Source organism: Nyctibius grandis, chromosome 3 (assembly GCF_013368605.1).
Source record: "Nyctibius grandis isolate bNycGra1 chromosome 3, bNycGra1.pri, whole genome shotgun sequence".
NCBI classification, from domain to species: domain Eukaryota; kingdom Metazoa; phylum Chordata; class Aves; order Nyctibiiformes; family Nyctibiidae; genus Nyctibius; species Nyctibius grandis.
The window spans coordinates 74,426,574-74,449,622 of record NC_090660.1 but is presented as its reverse complement, the minus strand read 5'-3'; the positions used below and the strand labels follow the sequence as shown (position 1 = coordinate 74,449,622).

The 23,049-nt window shown below is 40.3% G+C and overlaps 1 protein-coding gene across 1 annotated transcript; it reads left to right on the top strand.

Annotated features, from left to right (window-relative positions):
• Window positions 1-547: 547 nt before the first annotated feature.
• VCPIP1 (valosin containing protein interacting protein 1) lies at window positions 548-18,066 on the top strand. Its single transcript, XM_068396721.1, has 3 exons — window positions 548-3,489; window positions 9,011-9,097; window positions 12,148-18,066. Exons 1-3 carry the CDS (start codon window positions 786-788, stop codon window positions 13,017-13,019), a joined length of 3,663 nt encoding a protein of 1,220 aa, XP_068252822.1. The 5' UTR covers window positions 548-785; the 3' UTR covers window positions 13,020-18,066.
• The last annotated feature ends 4,983 nt before the right edge of the window (window positions 18,067-23,049 follow it).

The window sequence follows — 23,049 nt, the reverse complement described above, 5'->3', positions numbered from 1 at the left end:
GGCCAAAGCCGGGGGACGAGGCCTCAAGGCGGCACCGAGCCCCTCGGCTTCAGGCAGCGCGAGCAGCCCCCGCCCCGGGGGCCTGCCCAGAGGGACCTGTGACGCGGGAGGGAGCCTTGCTTCGGTGTTCATGCCGGGGGCGGGGGTGAGCAGGCGGGGGGCGACAGAAGAGGAATATGTATGTGGGGATGTCACCTTAAACACAGCAGCCTGCCCCTCCCCCGCACCCTGACACAGGCAGCGCAGCACGCGCTCGCCGCGCGCCCCAAGCGTGTCGTGTGTCGTCCTCCCCCGCCGCGGCCCGCCCGGGCGGGGACTACACTTCCCAGAAGCCCCGCGGGGCGGTGCAGCCGGCCCGGCTCGCCCTGCCCGCCCCCGCCCCCCCTGCCGCAGGTCATCACGGTCCCTGTAGTCTTCGCGCCCTCCCCGCTGCCTTCCCCAGGCCGGGCCGTGGCGGCGGAGAAGACTACCTTTCCCGAGTGCCCCTGCGGCGCCGCGCATGCGCCCTTAGCGTGGAAGTGCGAGAGGCCGTAGCGCTGCGGGCAAGGGCCGAGGCAGCCAAGAGGCAGCGAGCGGCGGCGCCGGTGGCTTCCGCGTTTGCTGGGGCGGGGGCAGGTGGCGGTGAGGAACGGCGGCGGCGGCAGCGCGCTCGGTGGATGGGCCCTTGGTGGACGGCACCGGTGGCGGCGGTATCTGTCAGGCGCCGGTCGTCACCCGGGGCGCAGGGGATGAGCCTGTGAGGGCGGAGGAGCGCGGTGGGGGTGAAGCCCGGCCAGAGCAGAGCGATGTCCCAGCCTCAGCAGCAGCAACAGCCGCCGCCGCCGCCGCCACCGCCGTCTCCTCAGCCGCAGCCGCCGCCTCCGGCCGCCTCCAAGAAGCGGGACCGGCGCATCTTCTCGGGCACCTGCCCCGACCCCAAATGCCAGGCGCGGCTCTTCTTCCCGGCCCACGGGCCGCAGGGCAGCGGCAGCATCGAGTGCACGGACTGCGGGCAGCGCCACGAGCAGCGGCAGCTGCTGGCCGTGGAGGAGGTGACGGACCCCGACCTGGTGCTGCACAACCTGCTGCGAAACGCGCTGCTGGGCGTCAGCGGCGCCGGCCCGCCCCGCAGGAACACCGAGCTCGTCAAAGTCATGGGCCTCTCCAACTACCACTGCAAGCTCCTGGCCCCCATCCTGGCCCGCTACGGTATGGATAAGCAAACAGGCAAAGCCAAGCTCCTCACGGAGATGAACCAGGGAGACATCTTTGACTGCTCCCTCTTGGGTGACCGCGCCTTCCTCATCGAGCCTGAGCATGTTGAAACCATTGGTTACGGAAAGGACCGCTCTGGCAGCCTCATCTACCTGTACGACACCCTGGAAGACATCAAGAAGGCCAACAACAGTCAGGAGTGCCTCATTCCTGTCCATGTGGATGGAGATGGTCACTGCCTCGTCCACGCAGTCTCACGAGCGCTTGTTGGCAGGGAACTGTTCTGGCATGCTCTGCGAGAGAATCTAAAGAAGCATTTTGAGGAGAATCTGAGTCACTACAAGGCGCTTTTCCATGACTTTATCGATGCAGCAGAGTGGGAGGACATTATCAACGAATGTGACCCTTTGTTTGTTCCTCCAGAAGGTGTGCCAATGGGCCTTAGGAATATTCACATCTTTGGTCTGGCCAACGTGCTTCACCGGCCTATCATCCTGTTAGACTCCTTGAGCGGAATGCGAAGCTCCGGAGATTATTCAGCAACGTTCCTCCCTGGTCTGGTACCTCTACAAAAATGCATGGGAAAAGATGGCATGTTGAACAAGCCGATCTGCATTGCATGGAGTAGCTCAGGACGTAACCATTATATTCCTCTAGTTGGAATAAAAGGTGCTGCTTTACCTAAACTACCTAGGAAGCTGCTTCCTAAAGCCTGGGGAGTTCCTCAAGACCTCATCAAAAAGTATATCACATTAGAGGAGGACGGTGGTTGTGTTATTGGAGGAGACAGAAGTTTGCAAGATAAATACTTGATGAGGCTCGTTGCTGCAATGGAAGAGGTTTTCATGAGTAAACACGGTATCCATCCCAGTCTTGTAGCTGATGTACATCAGTATTTCTACAGAAGGACTGGTGTAATAGGAGTCCAGCCTGAAGAAGTTACTGCAGCTGCCAAAAAAGCAGTGATGGACAACCGCCTTCACAGGTGCCTGATCTGCGGGGCCCTTTCAGAGCATCACGTTCCTCCAGAGTGGCTGGCTCCTGGGGGGAAACTCTACAACCTGGCAAAAAGTACCCACGGCCAACTAAGGCCTGACAAAAATTACAGTTTTCCCCTGAACAGTTTGGTGTGTTCTTACAACCCTGCAAAGGATGTGCTGGTACCAGACTATAGCCTGAGTAGTTTGACTGCTTGTAACTGGTGTCATGGCAACTTAGTGCGTCGTGTCAGAGAAGATGGATCTGTTTCATATTTGGACGGAGACAGAACTAATACTAGGTCTACAGGTGGCAAATGTGGCTGTGGATTCAAGCACTACTGGGAAGGTAAAGAATATGATAATCTCCCTGAAGCTTTTCCTATTACTCTAGAGTGGGGTGGAAGAGTGGTGAGAGAAACAGTCTACTGGTTTCAGTATGAAAGTGACACTTCTCTGAACAGCAATGTGTATGATGTCGCCATGAAACTTGTCACCAAGCACTTCCCTGGTGAATTTGGTAGTGAGATTCTTGTTCAGAAAGTTGTCAACACAATATTGCATCAAACTGCCAAAAAGAACCCTGATGATTATACCCCTGTAAATATCGATGGTGCTCACGCCCAAAGAGCTGATGATGTACAGCAAGGACAAGAGCTGGAGTCGCAACTTCCAACCAAAATTATTTTGACTGGACAGAAGACAAAAACTTTGCACAAGGAGGAGTTGAATATGAGCAAAGCTGAAAGAACTGTTCAGCAGAACATTGCAGACCAGGCTTCCGTAATGCAAAAACGGAAAAGTGAAAAATTGAAACAAGAGCATAAAGGGCAACCTAGGACTGCTTCTCCTGGGGCTATTCGTGAGGGGCCATCATCTGCACCTGCTACACCAACAAAAACCCCGTATTCTCCAACCTCTACAAAAGAAAAGAAAATTCGAATAACCACAAATGATGGGAGGCAGTCAATGCTTACCCTAAAGTGCACTACCACCTTTTTGGAACTACAGGAAAGCATAGCAAGAGAATTTAATATTCCTCCATATTTGCAATGTATTCGCTATGGCTTTCCTCCTAAAGAGCTTCTGCCTCCCAAAGAAGGCATGGAAAACGAGCCTGTTCCTTTGCAGCATGGTGACAGGATTGCGATTGAAATCCTGAAAGGTAAGGAGGAAGGCAGGCAGTCTGCTTCGGCACACTTGGCCCATGCCGTGAAGCATGAAGACGTTGCTGTGACTAGTAAAATCTCATCGAAGGAACTGCAAGAGCAAGTCGATAAGGAGATGTATTCTCTCTGTCTTCTAGCAACACTAATGGGTAAGGCTGACTTAGAGTTATACTTTAAAATTGTATTTTTAAGTAGAAGATAACATTTTACAAACTGTAGTTACATATGTATCTTTATTTTTTTCCTCTTTTCTGTAACCATGGAGAAGGTTAGTTCCTTTATTCCTCTATTAGAAGAGCATTTAACATGCTGTCAGTGATTTGTTGTGTTGTGACTTTTTAGAATGGGTATACGAGATACTTGCTCGCTCTTTGCTATAACGTCTTTTAAAAAATGCTATTTAGAAGTTGTTGCAATTCCTCTTCTGTCTGTCTCTCTATTTGTTTTTCCTGTCTCTCATTAGGCACACATCTGATGTGTATGTGTGTGAGCTACATGCTCTCTTTTTTCCTACATCTCCCTCAGGTTTCAGGAAATAAATTCAGAGCAGAGGTAAGAAGGGGATGATGCTGAGTGTCAGCTCATTGGAAGTTTGAGGACCAAATTCTCACCTTTGTAGTAGGATGAAGTCCTAGCATTTCTCCCCACAGGGAGTTGTGTTGGTTTAAGCAAATCAACACAACATTGTCTCCTTATCTAATCTGCTAATTTTAAGTTAAGATCTGGTCTTTCTAAAGAGCTGTGAGAATTATTATTTCAGAATGTAAGCAGGGGAGCAACAGGAAGAATCTAAACACAGATCTGAATCCCAAAGGTGGACATAGGATTGCAAAGCTATGCATACAAATTGTCAGTCATGTAAATCTGACTAACTCTTAATAATTCAAGACGAAAGGCCTTTTCTCAGGTGCCTGTAGTTTTTATTTTCATATTTGGACTCAGGAGACTTGGACCTTCGTTTGTGTGCTTTCTTCATCAGGTTTCACAGTTCTTGCTGCTTACTGGCAGGAAGTACAACAGTAATTATCATACGTTTAGCTCTGTGAACCAGTTGAGTAGTAAATGTTTACAGGTTTTTTTGTGGGAGCCTTCTCTCTTGCTGGAGGGATTTGGTGTGGCTAAAGCATGTGATGTTTTAGAAACGAAACAATTACATAATCACAAAGTGGTATGTCAGAAGTTCATCAAGCAGAACTTTGATTCTTTTCCAAGCCTGATTGTTTACTCCTGTGTCTCTTGCAAGATAGTGTGCTGAATCACTAGCCACCTTGTCACACTGACATTTACACCGTAGTTCCAAAGTGCAGGAAAAGGTTAGGTTTAAAAGATGTCTTAATCTTGAGATGAATCTTAGAAGAGTGCTTTCCTGTTTTCAGGAAATACTGCTGAAAGAGTAGTTATTGGCTTACTTTTAAGGCATGTCAGAGTTTTTTTCTGTCATCTCAGTTACTTCAGCATTAAGGTGTGTTGATTTTTTACAGGTTTTTACAGTTTTTTTACCCATAAACTATGAGCTGATCTTGTATTCAAGAATCAGTTTTTGTCTTTGACTCTCATTGCTGCTAGATTCTGCTTTCAAAGCACAGGTTAGAATAGAATTTACCTCACCCTTCTCTGCATCCATTTTGCATTACTAATAGAAGTAAAAACGGCAGCAAATGATAAACCAACCGATTATAACAACTTATGCAGCTACGGAATAAGGTGCTGTTTTTATATAATCATTTTTCTCATCAGGGCTTCATTTTCCTTTAATGATATGTGGAAAAAATCTAGACAGCTGACTGTCTGCAATTGTGTTTTTTTTTCAATGGGGAAACAAACTCTGAAGAAACTTCTTAAGTCCTTGCCCTTTCTTAAGAGTGTTGGGGTGGCAGTTCCTCAAGGTGATACATTCAGCCTTTTTGGGATGAGAAGCCTCAGTGTTTCTCAACGATGTTTCTATACCGCTAAAAACCAGTGCTGCGAAGTTCTGAGAGTCAGCTTATCGTGCATGCTCTTGCTGTAACTTTGTTCTGCTAAAAACATTCATCTAATACAGTCAGATTAGAATGTGTAGAGGGGAAATGCTGTTGAAATAGCTCACTGGGCCAGACACAATTTTCTTTTTTTTTTTTTTTTTTTTTCTTTTCCCCAATGCCCATAGTGAAAACGTGTCTTCAAACATGTGTAACTATTCATTCTGGATGCTTAAAAACTTTTTTTTCATACAAGGTCTCCTGTAGGCTGACTTGATGCTTCAGTTACTAGAATTTTTCTTTTCTGGTCTCAGCTAGTTAACTTATTAAAATTTTAGACCATGGTCTTTAATTTTTCTGTATATAATTTAAAAATAAGCCCTGGGAAATTAGATACTGTAATTTCTGGACCACTTAACATATTATGCATGATTTTTTGAAAATCTTTGTCCTCTTTTTTTTTTTTTAACTCAAAATACAGAATTCTATAGGGCAATGACTACAAGAATGGTAATTTTACATTAACATAGTTAAACCAGTGTATTTTAAAATGTATTTAATTACACCCATGCAGAAGCACTCTGGATATGTGCAAGCCAAGTATGAATCTATTTTGATTGGTTTGTTTTGCATTGATGAATTCGTCAGTGCACAAGAAATCAAAATAGCCAGATTTAGATGAAATGTATTAGTTGATACCAGGATTTGCTTGGTATTAAACAGCCTGTGTCTAAGCCAGCTGTAGTTCCCTGTAACCTGTGTTTGTCAGCTGAGCTTTCAATTTGTTTTGCACTGCTGTGTGTCCTCTCTGCTGTATGAAGTGATGATTTGGGCTTCCACTGGCTAGTCTGCACCTGCTTTTTTTCTTCAGTGTATGAGGCATACTTGTGGGTAGGATAGTCTTCCTTTGTTGCCATACCTTAGTGTTGTGGGGCTGAGGTCTGGTCTGAGGGAGTGTGTACTGAAGTGGGAACAGTGCAGAGAACGTATCTCTTTGATAAATGTAGTGTCTTGAGGGAGTTTTTAATCTAACTAAATGATCACCCAAATTAACTTGTGACCTAGTGATCTTACTGCCATGGTAAATAAAACTGAAACAAACAGTGAAATGCAACTAGCAACACAAATGTGCAAACCTCAAACATAGTTTAGTTGAATCGCACACACTAGTTCCTCTGATCTGGGAAAGTCCAGTTGTAATTGTGGGTTTTTTTGGTGTTCCAATCTGAGATCTCCTTACCAAAACAGCATCATTGGTTTGTTTTTCTTTCAGTGGCTGATGCTTTTGTTTTGTGAGCTCTGCTCTCCATATTTTTCTGCATGTAGTCCTTGTTAGTGTTGCATAAAAGGCTATATAAACAGTGATGCCTCTCTTGAGAAAGGCTTGGAAAGATTCCCTCTTTGCTCTGGGCATGATTTTTCTTGGAGAATGCCACTGATGTGTAAAACTGGGCTTCTAAAAGCCTGGTGGAAGGGAGCCCTTCAAGTAAGAATGGATTGCTAGATGCAGCAGTATGAGAGTCCTTGGTCTGGAGTCAGCCACTGTGTGGCTGCTGGCTGGGGCCTCCCCAGGCTTTGGTAGACTGACAGGTGTATTCTGTTACTTATCAGTGTGGTGGTTATTTTGATTCCTGTGGGCAGTATTTAAACCACCAGGAAGACTTGGGGGAAAATGAAGAGCCACAGCAGTGATGATCTGGAGCCATTGTGTACAGGGATGTGTATTTCAGAGTGTAGATGAGAATAAGGATGCAGGGTAGCCATGAACCCCCTTTGAAATAGCAAAAACGTGAGAGAGTGTTCTCAGTAGTGATTGTCCCCCCTCCATGCAGCTGTTTGAGGAAGAGGGAAAGCTGTGGCAATAGTGGGGAGGACAAGAGAATACTCCTTTTATTTTTTTAATTTTTTAAATTTTTTTTAGTGGAGTCAGTGAGAGCTGGAGAGAAGCTTCAAAATTATTAGCAAGTCAGTAGACAGGAGTTATCAGGATAAAGTCAAAAGGCAAGTCCTCCTTCTTCAGTAGATCATGGAAAATAAGAAAGAAGAGTAGTTGGTTTGTTACCTGGATATTCTTGCTAGAAAGTGAAGGCCAAATTTGTGAGCTTGATGTGGAAATGAATGCAATGAACCAGAACATACATGGTTCAAGGGAACGCATTTAAAATTAATCACATCATGTAGGTCTCCTGTCTTTAAAATGTCTAAAGACAAAACACGAGGAAGATGTACTATACCTTTTTATAGAGAATGAGGACTTGAATAACACCTGGAGAGGTGACCTTCTGGTGGGGGGACAGACGAGCAGGGGAGTGTACGGAGTCCCATGCCTGTCGGGGAAGGGAAACAGAAAAGTCGGAGAGTGGCTTGAAGGGTTTCAAAGCGTAATGTAGCACATAATGCCACTGTCACGAGGGTGAAACATTTTCTCAGCTGAGGTGGTGGGATAGGAGAGTAGCCACAGTTACCTTGTGGGATATGCGGTAGAGAAATGCAAGGAGGGATTTAGATGTACCCCATATTCACTATGTGGAAGCTATTAAAAATAACTTTTTACTTTTATTTTACTCTTAACCGCAAGCAAGGAAATATTGGTGGGTAATATTTTACAGCCCTAAACATTCCAACTATCTCTATTCCAAGTAGTAAGTGCATCCAGTTAACTTTAGTTGATGATTTACATTCTTCAATTTTAATAGAAAATTGAGACATGGTTATTGAGATTTTGATGTCTAAAGAAGGGTGCAATTTCTATTTCTAGTGTTTCAGTATGTTCCCTGAATGTTTGATATAAAGTGGGAAAAGCAGTTTTTTCTGAAAATGTATACGTGCAGTAGTTGTTTCTGCATCAGGAGAACGGAATGTATCAGTACTTTTTGCTTGCGCTACTTTGACAGCTACATCACACGTCACTTCTCTGAAGCAGGTGAGTGGTTAGCGAAATGAGGAAAAGGGTATAGGTAAAAATGCAGATCTGAACTGATTTAGCAGGTGCTGAGGTCACTGATACTCTGTCATTGTAACCCAGTTTTTCTGTTCTTTATATTCTTTTCCTTATATAGTCTATGGTTTTTTTTTTCCTTTTCAGTGGCATTTAAAGTTGTCACATTTCAATGCCATTTTTGGCATCTTTGAAAAATGCCAGTTACACAGGACTGCTGGGGCCTCACAGTTGGTGTTTTGTTTCTAACTCTCAAGAAAAGCCAGGTACAGACACAGCTTCTACACAGCTGCCTGTGTGGACATGTGTGTGTCAGCTACAGTATAAAGTCTGCTGTATGGCAGCTGTGAAATTGAGATCTGATTTTTGAGAAGGTGTAGAGAGATAGAATTGAGGTTTTAATGTGCAAGGGTATGTGCTTGAATTTTGGAAGTGTGTTAGTCATTTCCTAGTTTTATGTTGAAAGCCTGGGTAGGAGGGAAATGGAGACTCATGTAGGTCCTGGCTAAGAACCAGGAGCTGCAGCCTGGATCAAATAAAATTTGGGAACCTTTGTACTAGAACATGTAGGATATTTGACTGCAGGCAGTGGGATGTTCCTGAAAGTTTCTTGATGTCCTGGACTCCTATTCGGTAAATTTGCAATAAAAATTCAAATTCTTAATTGCATAGAAGAGAGTGAGGATTCAGCTTTTAATTCAAGGAGTTACATTTTCAGCCATTGTCTATAATGTTAAAATATGACTGTTTAATGATTGTGTTTGATTTTTACAGGAGAAGATGTTTGGTCTTATGCAAAGGGGCTTCCTCAATTGTTTCAGCAGGGTGGAGTATTCTACAGCATAATGAAGAAAACCACAGGTATTTTTTGGTTTTGTTTTTATCCCTTCCTTCCTCTGTTTTAAAATCTTTAAAATTGTAAATTGGTATTGAGTCACTTGTAAGCATAAATATATTTTTGTTTTATTACCATGGTACATTTTCATTTTCATAATATTGTAGAACTACTTATGCTCCCTCAGAGAGCCTAAGACTAAGGAATCTGACTATAAGACTAGTTCATTCAACTTAAATATCTTCTTTTCTGAAATGTTCTCTACAACCATACATCTCCATTTAAACTTCCTGAATTGTGCAAATAACTTCAATGTCAGCTGATTTTTTTTTTCATTTTTTTTTTTTTTCCTTCTTCTCTGGAAAGATCAAACAAAGAGAAGATCATAGGACCTAGGACCTATTCCTGTTATACTTTAAAACACTGGATAAGCAGTTCATCTTCCTAGTGTGCTTCTTAGTAGATATTTTATACAGGGGCACTGCATGTTTTAAATTTAAATGGTTGGTAAAATTTGTCTTTCATATTCCTAAGATTGTTGTTCAAAAGCAAAGCTTTCCATCACCTTCTTGCATTAATAAATGTCACGTCTTGGACTATGTGCAGAGTAACCAAGGAAGTAGTTAGAGTATATTTGATTTTTAGATGGCTTTATAGATACTACCTACAAAGAATAACATGTTTCTTTAGAGAAGAAAGTACTATTCCATTATTTTCTCTCATTTAAAGTTTGTTTTCTTAGTGAAGTCTTTGCATTCATAGTTTATCTCTTGTGGTTTCATCTGTAATGATGATTCCTTTGCTGGTTTCTTTTGATTTCTTCTTAGGCAGTTTTATCAGCCTTAACTTAATCTTGATTATTTCTGGAAATGGGTATTTTACCAAGTAATTTCTGTTCTGTTTGCAGTAATTAAAATGTGTGGTATACTCAATGCCCACTACCTCTCACTGAATTATTAGCCTGGGTAATAGAATTAGCATGCAAGTGTCTTATGGCAGATCTGTTGCCTTTTAGTTTTCTTTCTTGTACTATGCTTGTACAGTAAAGTGTATTGTTTGTGGCAAGTGAGTTAGCTTAAACAGTGCCTGATGGAAAGGACATTTTGGACCGATTAATGACTAGCCAGAATTGAGAACCTGAAATGAATCCAAGGGATTTTAACCCTACTGGTCATTAACTCACAGAAAATGCCTCACTTAAGTAATTTTTGCCAACTGACAATGTAAGAACTAATGCTGTGGAAGACGATATTCTGTATTTGAACATCATTGCATTCCTGTGTGTGCAGGTATTTTACGCTACCTTGGTAGGTAGAATTACTATTTCAGCATTTACATATTTGTATGATTTTAACATTTTACGAACTACTAAATTTCCACGCTAAACAATTACAGTGTGCAGCAATCTAACTATTTTTTTTCACTTAAAGAAGCTTCATACCTATTGGTTATATCTTAGTTAATGTAATAATGCAACTATTATACTGGACATTTGGAACAAAGCTTTCTATCAAGTGTAGGTACTGTTAATTTAAATTTGATTTAATAGATCTTATTTAAGATCTTATTTTGAGATTTCAGGATTGCAGTGTTTTTATCATAGCAGCTATACAGCTCTCTCTTTTCAGATGAAGGTTGAACTGGTAAATTATGTAGTTAAAATATGTTCTTCAGGCTAAGTTAGAGGGATAGGTGTTTGGGGTTAAATTTTGTTCTGTGTGTGTTTTGGCTGTTTGGTTCCCATGGGTATGTAAAGAAAGAAGCTAGGTGTCTGAAGTTCTCAAAATAAAATCTCATCTGTAGATTCTCTGCAACTGTAAAAGTGTGTGAATGAGCAGTTGTGGAGGATGAGTGAGATTGGTCAGTTGGTTCATCAGTATAGAAACAATTTAATAATGTTTCAATTTATTTGAGTGACCTTATTCATTGACACCCAGAATACTTGTTTTGACTGCATTGTGTTTGATAACACAGAAATAGGATTTGCTTGGTGCGTTTCTTCCCTTCTGCGTAATTTCTGGTGGTTTTCTTCAAGAATTGCAAGAGAATATGAGGAAAAATCCCATTGATTTACTTATTCTTGGCACTTAAAATTTTTTTTTTTTATTTTAGCTCTCCTGACATAGCTGATAGAACTGAAGAGAGTTGTTGCAGCCAAGTTTTCATCTGCAGATAGCATTTAACTTACAGAAAGCCATTGTCACTAAAGTGATACGTTAATGCTTTTACCACAACCTATAGGGGACAGAGTTGAAAGAGTTATTTTGTATTTTATGATGTTAAACTGGAAAACCAAATGTTGCCCATTTTTGACACAGAGCAGCTTGAGAACTTAAATTTGTCTAGTGAAGTCTCAATTTTACCAGATTGTTCAGATTGTAAGTGGGATGATGAAACAAACAGCAGATCAAAAATACTATGTTTGACATTTGTTTTGTAAAGGTTAATAGTTATAATCTCCAGGACTACTAAACATAGTAAGCTTGAAACATTTTTTTGTTTATCTAGCAACACTTCCTCTCCGAGAAGATGACAAATAGCAAATTTGAAATTTCTCAGGCTTGGCAGCAGTTGTACACCCTGAAATCCTACTATAATTCTAACTAGTATGGAAGTGGTCTTAAATAGTACTTCTCCAGATAAACCGTGATTTGAAATGTGCTCTTTGGCAGTTTTCTGGGGGAAGTTGGTTGTTTTTGTGTGGTTGTGGGGCGGAAGGTGGTGGTGATAGTGATGGGGTTTGGCTTACTTTGTTTTGCTGCAAGCATATACTATTTCTTTAACTTTTGTTGTGTTAGAACTGCAAGTCCCAGCAAGGTAGTTATTTTATCTAGTAATACTACAGTCCTGTCACTTCATTAGAATCACCATAGAAGGCAGCAGCATCTTAGGAATATACTGTGGTTGCTGTCATGTGGCATACGAGCCTAAATTATTTTTCTCCCGCAGTAGTAAGTTTCAGTGTGTTTGTTTTCACAAACTTGATGCAATAAGTTTATATACAATAATTACTATGTATTCAGAGCATGCCTTAAAAATATGTTAGCACTTTTAATAACTTTTTCTGTCTTTATAGGTTTGGCTGATGGCAAGCACTGTACTTTTCCACATCTGCCTGGTAAAAACTTTGTGTACAATGCAGCAGAAGACAGATTAGAGCTGTGTGTGGATGCTGTTGGGCACTTTCCTATTGGTCCTGATGTTGAAGAGCTGGTTAAAGAGGCCTTAAGTCAAGTGCGAGCAGAAGCTGCTTCAAGAAGCAGGGAAGCAAGTCCTTCACACGGAATGCTGAAGCTGGGTAGTGGTGGAGTAGTGAAAAAGAAATCTGAACAACTACATAACATAACTGCATTTCAAGGAAAGGGCCATTCCCTAGGAACTGCATCTAGTAGTCAACAACATGATCAAAGAGCCAGGGAAACACCACTTTTAAGAAAGTATAGCACAGAAACGGACTTCAGTCCTTCTGCTAAAATTGAGCCTTCTGCATTCACAGCTGCTTCTGGTAACAGTGAGCTTATCCGAATTGCTCCAGGAGTTGTGACAATGAGAGACAGCAGGCAGCTTGACCCCACTTTGATTGAGGCACAGAGAAAAAAGTTGCAGGAAATGGTCTCTTCTATTCAGGCTTCAATGGATAGACATTTGCGGGATCAGAATACAGAGCAGTCAGCATCAGTTGATCTATCTCAAAGAAAAGTAGAGGCAGTGAGTTCAACTGCTAAAACTGGGAGCTTTCAGGCTGGCTTACCCGAATCGTTTTCTGCACCAGGTGGTACTGAACACTTGAATACCGAATCAACTGATGGTAACATGGTGAATTCTGTGGGAACAACATTCCCTGCAAGGTCTAAAGCACAAAAGGGAAATTCTGTTGAGGAGCTTGAGGAGATGGATAGTCAAGATGCAGGAATCACTAATGCAACTGAGCCAATGGATCACTCTTGATAGGTTAAAATCTAATAAGGGTAGAAGAAATTACTGTTCAAATGTAATGTTTATTGGCTGGGCCACACAAAGTGATTAGTTATTAAATCTTGTATGTATGTCAAAGATTATATCATCTTATTCAGTGCATGATAAGTGTGTGATTGGCAATAGCTTTCAATATTACCATACTGCTGCCCAGGCTGGCTCTGTTACCTGTAAATTAGTTATTAGGAAATGCACTGAGATGAATATCTGCTGTAAATGTGGGTTCTTGAAAATTCTTTGTAATTTTTAATTCCTTAAAAGTCTTAAAATTTAAGCCCGTGCAAGGTTCTTCCCATGCTAGTTTAAGGTTACTGGAAGAGCTAGAACAGGCAAAACCAGAAAAGTGACAAAGTTAATCCTGTCCCAGGTACTTAATTCCACTCAAAAATACACTATAAACATGAATTATAATAAACTTCAAAAAAGCAACTGAAACTAAACTTCTGCTAAATTTGATAATGCAGCATATACAGTACTTTAATTACATGATGCTGGCACTTCCTGTGATTTAAGAAGTTTTTCATTCATACAGCTGTATACGCTTGTCAGAAATCTTGGAATAAGTGTAACTTTAGTAAACTCTCTAATTTCTGCATATTATCACTTTAAGCAAGTTAGAAAAAAGGCTACTTAGTGTATGATGAAGATAAAGTGAATGTGGTGTGGTTATGCATGGCTGTCTGAGCCAACACAACCATTTTGGTGCTCTGCTAGTAAGTGATAGCATGTTTTTATTTCCTCCCAAATACCGAGCTGGTCAGATGTTGTGCAACCTTTAATACAACTACAGGAGAGAGGAAGTTGGGCAATTGCAAGAAACAACAAATGTTCAATGGCAAATCCATTTCTTCTAAAAGACTTTGATTACTAGGATTGGTCAGTAATGGCAAAAATTAAATAACAGCTGGCCTCTTCAGAGCAAATTAACAATTATTGTTAGGAAATGACTCTCTAACATACATTATCCTGAAGTGTTCAGTGATAATTGAGCTTTTGAAGCTCACTGTGTACTCCATGGAAACAAGGAATACATGCTGTTTCAGTGTCTATAAAGACTGCCCACCTCTATTAGCCTCGGTTTGTGATGCAGGTTTCCCTGCATCAGTGATAACATAGCTGGTATCCACTTAAGTAGCGTGTTCATCAGACCTGCAGTGCTAGTTTTTAAGAAGCAGCCATTGTGCTTGCTCCCTGAGGATGGAATGTGTATCTGATACTGCACTTTGCTTCCTATCTTCATAGTCATATTTAAGTGCACTATTGTTGCTTCCTCTAATGGTAAAATAACGTTGAATGGATGAAAGATGTTAATACAGCTTCAAAGGAATTAAGAGCACTTAAATATTGAAATCTGTGTTTGTGCACATGTGGGTTTTTACCAGTTCACAAATGTTGTTTGTATTGTATATGTTTGTATTCCGAAAAGTCTCCTCACTTTTTACATTTCTAATCACTTAAACAGTTCTAAGCATTACTATGATAAAATGTCCTATGAGGGAGGATTTATTTTTGTATGTAAAAATTAACTGAAGCAAGTCACTTAAAGAATAGTCCCTGTTTTGTCAAAGTAAATTAAAATGCCTCTGTTGGTTAACTTTTGATGTAGAGGGAATAAATATTTTATGATTAAGTACACTACTTATAGGTAAAAAATAAGAATCACCTTTTCACAAATAAATGAAAAATTTTAAGATCTCAAATTGCTAACCTGTAAGTTTGCAATTTGGAAGCTTGGAATATATGAAGTAATTTGGCTCACCAGAACTGACCTTGCTGATGCACTGATTAACTGGCAGGGCTTATTCAATGAGAAACACGATGCACAAGCAGCAGCTGGAAGCCTGCCATGACTTCTGAAAACATTTAGTCTCCCATGAATCAGTCTAGCTGGCTCAAGGCTACTTCTATATAGAAAATGTTGAGTAGAGGCTTGTGCGTTGTCACAGCGTGAGGTTTAGAAAAGTATAGCAGTGGCATGTTCCTGGGATGGAGTTGAAGTCAGGAGAGGCTGAGGGGGAGGAATCTCCTGGATCTCTTGCATTTTAGACAAGGTAACTATACTTAGGCATTTTTTAACCTTTTCTTTAGAAAAATAAGTCTTCCTTGGCTGAAAAAAATAGAGGCAGTGTATATGAGAGAATTTAAAGTTTGAAAATAAAGTTTGAAATAAATTAAAATATTTATTGCACATCATCCTTATTTCAAGGGGAGTTGCTTACTTCTTTCATGCCTTTCCGTTAAGACTACAGAAGTTTGTGTGCCTTTTGCTGTGTAAAGAGGAAGGCTTGGTTTAATTTTGACACACTTCCCATTTCAGCAGTAATTTGACATTTTCTGTCTTATCTAAATAGAAATAGACACAGATAATAGCTCTGTTTGACTTGCCCTTAGCGTTGTCTCAGGTCCAATCAAATCATGCAGATCAGAACTCCCCAGTTCCTAAAACAAAATGGTCTCAAAAAGGAATGGTAAAATGGTGTCAAAATCACAAGATCCACCAATATGAATTCCTCTGGTGTAAAGCAGGATTGTGCATATTTCTTTGCAGTGTTCTTATTTCACATAGCTTTCTCATGCATTTAAATATCAGTGTTTTTGAGAAAGATGGCTTTTGATACTCTCAAGTGAAGCTAAACTTCATCTACATGCTGGTGAGATGTGTAACTGTACAGGAGAAGTGAAATAAAGAACACTGAAGTGTAAGTTTGAACAGATGTTTCATTTGATTGCTAGCAGTGGCTGCAAATGTAAGTTGAGGCAAACCTGTGTGCCTGTCTTAGGGGCACCCATGTGCTTGTTAGATTTCCCTGTTAGAGTCAGGAAAATGGTGGTGGGGTACAAGGGCAGGGAAGACGTTGACTCATTGTGGATGTGAAGCCGTGTCAATAGGCCCTGATTACTTTCTTGTCTAGAGGCCAGCTGCCTTCTACACAGTGTCTCATGGCAAAGATGACTTGAATTATTTGAAAATCTTGAACTTTACTATGGCTTAGTATGTACAGCCTAAATGAAAGGTGATTACTGAAAATACAGGCCCAGTACTAAAAAAAAAAAAGAGAATGAACTAGATTGCTGATGAGCATATGGGAAACCTCAAGAGAACAGACCAGTTTTCCAGGCAAATGCAAGATTTTTAGTACTTCAAATGGGTGTCTGCTTAGTAAGGTTGGCTTTGATACTGCTGTTTCTCTGTGAATTGCTTGCATTTCAGTAAGGGAAAATAAATAGTAGCTTTTCAAATGAAATAATATAAATATATTTGGGATGTCTTCACTGTTACAGTCACAAAACAGCAATGTATATTGTTGGTTTTGTGAATCACATGTAGTTTACTAGTCTTCTGATAGATACAAAATGTGAGCTAGACATTGCCTCCAACAGAATGCTCTAGCAGCTTCACAGAGGCACAGTGCCACAAGGCTGTATGCTAACAACCCTGTACAACAGGCATACTTTCAAGACCAAAATGCTTAATTTACAGTCTTTCAAAAAGTAGAATCTATTGTCACTGTGACAAGGTTAGCAGAGTCGCTTGCTACTTTTTCAATGTGCTGAAAATGCCAGGTAATAAAATTCATAGTTTGCTTACAATTGGGAGAGCGGTGCTCGATCTGAAATATATGCAAAATCAATGATTTAAGAAGATGCCACTGTTACCTCTACATTTGTTTGGCTCCGATTTTCAAATAGCAGAGTCTACATGCTTTCGTAAAATAATAGTAATATGAAGTTGATTCTTCTGTTAAAAAAAAAACAAAACAAAACAACAAACTAAAGAACACAAGTAAGTGGTTTCTTTGTTTTGCTTGTGGATATCAGTTTAGCTTCTTAAAATTTGAAGAAGTTGCTTAATATCTTTAGAATGCAGGATTCCCTCTGAGCCCTTATGCCTGTGGTTGAGCAATAAAAGGTTGAAACAAGAGTGGTATTTTCAGAATTATTTTACATTTAATGAGGATTGTTGCCAAGAAATGAAAGAGTGCACTTTTAGGAGGGAATGCTATTTAAAATGTATAAATAAGAATTAAAATAGTGTATATATTTAGAAAACAAATCTTTTTAAACAGTAAGTGCTTTACATGTTGAATTAAAAATAAAACAGCATAGTAACTATACCATCTTCACAGCACTGGCTGTTATCCAGCACAGTTTGGTTTATTTGTGATTGCTGTACTAATTATATTTGATTTTTTTTTATCTGTAATGTAACAATAGTGTATTATAACAGTATATAGTGTACTATACTACACTTCACTGTACAGTATTTGGAATTTTCTTTGATTGCTATATTAAAACTATAAGTTAAAACATCTGCTTTGGCTTTACAAGGTGCAACTTTTATCTAGCCTTTCACACATTAGCCTGTTTAACACTGATTTGGTTACAAAATGAATGAGTTGTAATTATGTTAACTTCTGCATTCTACATATAAATTGCATTATACTTGCATACATGAATACTAGTACAGAAGTTGAAAAACTGGTACGAATCTTAGAAAAGTAAACTCTGATGTCATCCATTTTGCTTCAGTTATGTTTGTTTAAAAGAAGCTTTTTTTGAAAGAAAAAGTCTTTATGGAAGAGCTCTTTTGACCTCATACCTGTTCTGAATATTTCATTAAACAGATGGGACCTTTGAATTTGAGAGATTTTTAAAACAGGTTTTTATATATTTGAAACCAAAATCTGAGATCAAAATCTTTTTTTGAAGTTGTCACCAAGAAGGTATAGAAAAACGCTGACCACTTAAGATATCTTGCAGTCTGTGGTTTGAAATGTTGGTCAAAATGTATTTCAAAGCAAAATTTTAATGCATGCATGTAATATCCAAGTATGAATAGCATAATTTGGAAGAACCAGGCTTTTGAAAATTTGGCAGTATTCAAAGATGAACATATTGACATCTACTTTAATTATCTCTGTGCTTTTCCACGAGCTACATGTGGTACTTTGTTTCAAAAATTGGCTGTAATCATAACCTTTGAGCGTAAAAAAAGTCATAAAACCCATCTGCAAAACTCTCTTACTTCTTCCTGTATTTATTGAAAGGCTTTAATTCAAAGTGTGCTAGCATTAAAGCATTCTTTAAAATGATGGGTGTAAATATACGGAGTTAATTTTGATTGCATGTCATATCATGAAGAATTGAAAATTATCCTTTGGAAGATTTGTATGTCAAAGGCTTAAATGCTTAATGCTAAACTGAGAAATTTACTCATCTTTATTAATGCGGTGTTTATGATCTGAGCCAAACCCAGTACTGAATGTATGAAGCAACCAAGTTAAGAGTGCTTTCAAAGTGTTTTCATTTTTCTTCTGCTATTAATTGTACAGCCTTAATATCTATCTAAATTTTTTAATTTAGATTGGAGTTGTTGGGTTTGGTTTTGTTTTTTCTTGGGTATGTCCATAGCAAATCTGTTCTTAGAATCATAAAATGGTTTGGGTTGAAAGGGACCTTAAAGATCATCCAGTTCCATGGGCAGGGTCACCTTTCCACTAGACCAGGTTGCTCAAAGCCCCATCCAGCCTGGCCTTGAACACTTCCAGTTCTAACATCCCTGCAAAACCCCAGCTTCCTGCCGGGACAAGACCCCTCACAACACAATTGTCTCACTAGGATCAGGGTGAGAGTGAGCCTTGGATGTCCATCAGCATGTGTAGTGAGTTGTAGAAGGTGCTTTTGGTATTACGAAGAGTCAATTCAAACACTTATCTTGATTGCAAAAGTTAGCAGAAACTGTTGCTTTGCTTGATGTGGAGTTTATTGAGGCTTTGATATGTATTGGCTTCTACTGAGTTGTGACGTTTTCAATATTTACTTCTCAATGATAAACAAAAGTAGTAGTGTTTGGATCCATAGCAGATTTGATGGCCAAGCTGACATTACAGAAACCTGGTTGCCACAACTGATTTGAAATGGGTTATTCTGATTTGAATTACTTAAATCGATGTACGCTGGGTGATTCTGAACACATATTAGTATTGTCAAAGGCATGAGGCTTCAGTGCAAGCATGACCTCTGTTGCAGTAACTTGCAGACACTTTAAGAAGCTTCAGAAAAGACTATTCTCTGTTCTGTTAACAAAAGGCATTGATTTGATGACTAAGAGATAGCTGCACAGACTTGTATTTGCACTTTTTCCACCTCTGGTTTTTCAAATTACTACCTAATTTTGTTGTCTGCTGGAAATAATACTTCTAGTGGCTTGTCTTGCTGGTAGCAAATCTAATTTCACTTCTAAAATGATCCTGTAGATCTGGACTGGGTCTGTGCTGTTTGGAAACCTATATTCAATAAGTAAAAAAAATAAAAGTGACAGGTGGAAGGAAGTTACTAGAAATTAGAAGAAGGTTTAGAAGGTGCTGTGGTTTCTATTAGCCGACAGTCTGTGAAGCCTGGCTGTGTGAAATGCACAGTCATTTCTTGTAAACCTTTAAGTCATGGTTCAAGCAACTTCTTTCAGAGTAAGAAAACTTGATTTTATAGGCTATTTTGTCAACACAGTCTACAAGAGTTTCTTTAAAATGAAGTTTCTTTCAGATTGTCATGTTGCTGTATAAATGTAGAGAGATACTTGCCAGACGCTGCCTCCTAATCCTAACCTCTCCTTTCCCACATGCGTTTGTGCAGATTATGCAAATCCTAAAGAGGTCTCTTCTGATGTGCTAGCTTTCCTGTTTGCTTTTCATCTGCCATTTCGACTTACATACTGAATCATTTTTACCACGGACATTTTTGTAAGCTTATTGTCCTCTGTTTATACTGCTGCTCTTAGAGCAGTGAGAGGCAATGGATAAATGATCCAATTTCACACAAATTAGACTGATAGAAATTGAAATCTTGTTTGACTTGCTCTGAGGTCTATATATATGGGACAGAAAGGAATGAAGGGAGATTCCTAAGACAGCAGAGGACTTGTGGGTGTGTTCAGGAAGGGGCAGAAGATACGTAAGGATTTATCAATCATTCTAAAAATCAACTAGTAGTTCTGTAGCACAACGAAGTTTTGTGTTGTTCCACCTCCAGGGTGATGAGCTTCAGAAGCTGCAGTGGCTCACTCTAACTCTGAGGATTTCTCTGAGATCCACCTTTCTTTTCTCCTAGGAGCAAAAGCTGCCAAATACATACTTTTCCACCCAGTGAGAGGAAAGGGGTGAGACCTCACCAGCTGTTGCCACGTGATAGTGAAGGGTTTGTGGCAGCAAGAAAAAAGCCAAAACACACAGAAAAGGCAAGGGCCTAACTTAAAATGGTGGGGAACGAAATAACTATTTCTAAGCTATTTGTATGTTCAAATCTGCTCAGTATTGCTCGAGTACATACATTAGTCCCTCCATCTGAACATTACACGTATAAGAATACTACTTTTTCCCCTACTATGTCTTTCTTAAAATAAGGTCCTTCTTGGCTTCTGAAGACAGATGCTGGAAATAGCAATTATTTTTGCAGAGAGCAGGAGGGATGCAGGAAATAAGGGTCAAGAGCACCTGCTTCCTTTTGCTTTCAAAATAAGAAAATTCAAGGCAGTGTACAATAGTAGAAACTAATACCAGTGTTTATTTCTTTGCTCCCTCCTGTTTCCCTTAACCTTACTTCTTCTTTACCTGCCATATTTACTAATGTATTATTTTGGTTTCTTCCCTGCATTTGAAGTCAGCCGAGCTAGCCCATTCCCTTCTTAGTTTGGAAACTTTGAACTATCTCAGGTCTCTAGTAAGCTAGCAGCCCCAAAATCCCCACTTATGTATTGTCTGCTCTGAAAGTCGTATTTTTTTATTTAATGTTTTGGATCTTTCCAACCCTAACCCTGAGGTTCTACATTTGAAACTCTTGTACACTGGCATCCTTGCATCAACTCAGAAAATACATTTGCAGTAACTAAGGACCTTTCATGGACACTCATTGCTGACTGCAGAAGGGAGCCAGGGATAGAAGTGTGCATTCTTTTGCATCTGTAAGCACTCTCTTCTCTCTCTCCTCTCCTCCTACTGGAATTCTGCATGGGAGCAACACTGCCTTGGAAAAAGAGGTAAACTGCAGCTGTACAAGCAGCAGAGGCCAGCATCTCTGGGACGGACAGTTGTGACACTGGAAGGTTTGTCTCTGTGACTTCTGTTATTGTAATCTGTGTTAGGGGTGGGAAGAAGAGAGTCTTGTCACTAATTTGGAAAGCAGGGGATCAGAACACTATCCTTTTTATAAAGTGGTTTTTATTTTGGGGGTAGAAAGTCAGGCAGTGCTTTCCATTTATCCACCAGGATACTATTGAGCGTAGGCTGTTTGCTTGAATCTAGCTCAGGCTGCTGCTGGGACACAGTTTAGAGCTGCCTGACCTGCTTACCCACCTGAACATTTGGTTGGCTCAGTCCTGGCTCCAACTGCTTTACAAAGCCCTTAGCATTAGGGCTAATTGTTTACTCCTGGGGTTTGCCAAAATCAAGGATTACACTGACTTCTCTTGCATTCATAGTGATGACTTTCTAGGGCATAATTCCCAAAACACCTATGAGAAAATGCGTACTGCCAATACCTGATTAACAGATGACCTTCTACACAATCTCTTCAGTCTCCAAAGTTCTATGTATGTTTGTGAAAGGAGTAATCCTTTTTTTAAAAGCATTTGCAAGGCTGACCAGAACTAGTAGAATTATTCCTCCATGATTTCCAAAATAAACAAGTGGCATTTGACAAATTAGTAAAGCTTGCTAATTGAGATTAATATAATAATCTAATTGTGCAGCAGTATCATTATTATTTATTGGAAGACTTGATAGCGAGATCATAGGTAATGTCTCAGTGTAAATTTGGGAAATTTCCCCCCCACTTTGATTGATTCAAGGCTGTTCCACTTTTAACCCCTAAAATGTAATCTGTTTGCCTATATAGTGCCTCATATAAATGAATGCCCATGCCATTGAAACCATAGCTGAAGTGGTTGCCAACCAGAAATTTGTCTCTTCAAAGAAGTGCTATCAGTGTAACTGCTGCTGTACTTGCATAAGCAGGTGAGGTCAGGCTTAGGACTTGGTTTCTAACTGACAGTGTCCATCAGAGCCGTGCACTGACACCGTTTCCTCACACTCTGCAAGAGACAGTGTGAGCTCAGCATGACCTCGGTTTCTTCTCAAGCCAATGACAGCTGAGGTTTGCCAGAAGCAGGATACAGAGCAGATCATGAGATCTGTGTGATTCTGTGATAATGTGTCGTCCGTATGGAGAACTATTCTTAATTTTACTCACTCTGGTGAGTATCCTTGTGTTCTTCGTCAGGGTTTTCTCCAAACATGGGGAGGAAGCTCAGCCCCCGAAGGGCTGATGCAAGCAAGATCACCTTGGGCACTGAATGTGTGGTACCATGACATTGAATCTGGACCAAGTCAAGTAGCTGGGCTGAAGACTTGATGGATGCATGTGGTTTTGATTGACATATTTGGTGTTTCTGCCAGTGTAGAGCTCTGAAGTTTATAGTCACTAGAGGAACTGGTGATAGGCATTGAAGACTACTAAAAGGAACGTATCTGGTAAAAAATCTGTAAGCTCACCTACACTGAGCTTGGTCTTTATTTTAGCAATCATCACGTGTTTCTTTATAGACCTTAGTTCTATGAGAGTAGCAGCAATTGCTTTTGAGTTGGGAAACTGTTTGCTGAGGAAATAAGCTACTTGTTTTCCACAATTCAAAAAACTAATTCCTGAGTTTACCTTGTAGGAATTTTACTAGATTCAAAGGTTGAAGCTCTTGTAGCAAGAAGTCAGTCGCGTGCCTTGTTGATTGTCTGTGCTGAGAATAATCTTCACAAAGACTCTGGGTTCCTCTGTTGTAAGGTTTTCGAACAACCTACAGGAAGATCATTTAGGATAGACTGATTATTCTTAACTTCATGCCAGTGGTGTTAAGCCCTGTGCCTTCTGGGGAATATCCTTGTGTTGCTTAGCTGTCCAGATAAATGTCAAACTGGCTGCCTGAATTCACAATGAGATTCTGGTGAGCATAGTGGCA

Excerpts from the sequence above, each read along its gene's own strand:
- VCPIP1 (XM_068396721.1), top strand. The coding sequence starts at position 786 with ATGTCCCAGCCTCAGCAGCAGCAACAGCCGCCGCCGCCGCCGCCACCG. Across the intron at positions 3,490-9,010 it reads TCTTCTAGCAACACTAATGG|GAGAAGATGTTTGGTCTTAT; the intron begins GTAAGGCTGACT and ends TGATTTTTACAG. Across the intron at positions 9,098-12,147 it reads CATAATGAAGAAAACCACAG|GTTTGGCTGATGGCAAGCAC; the intron begins GTATTTTTTGGT and ends CTGTCTTTATAG.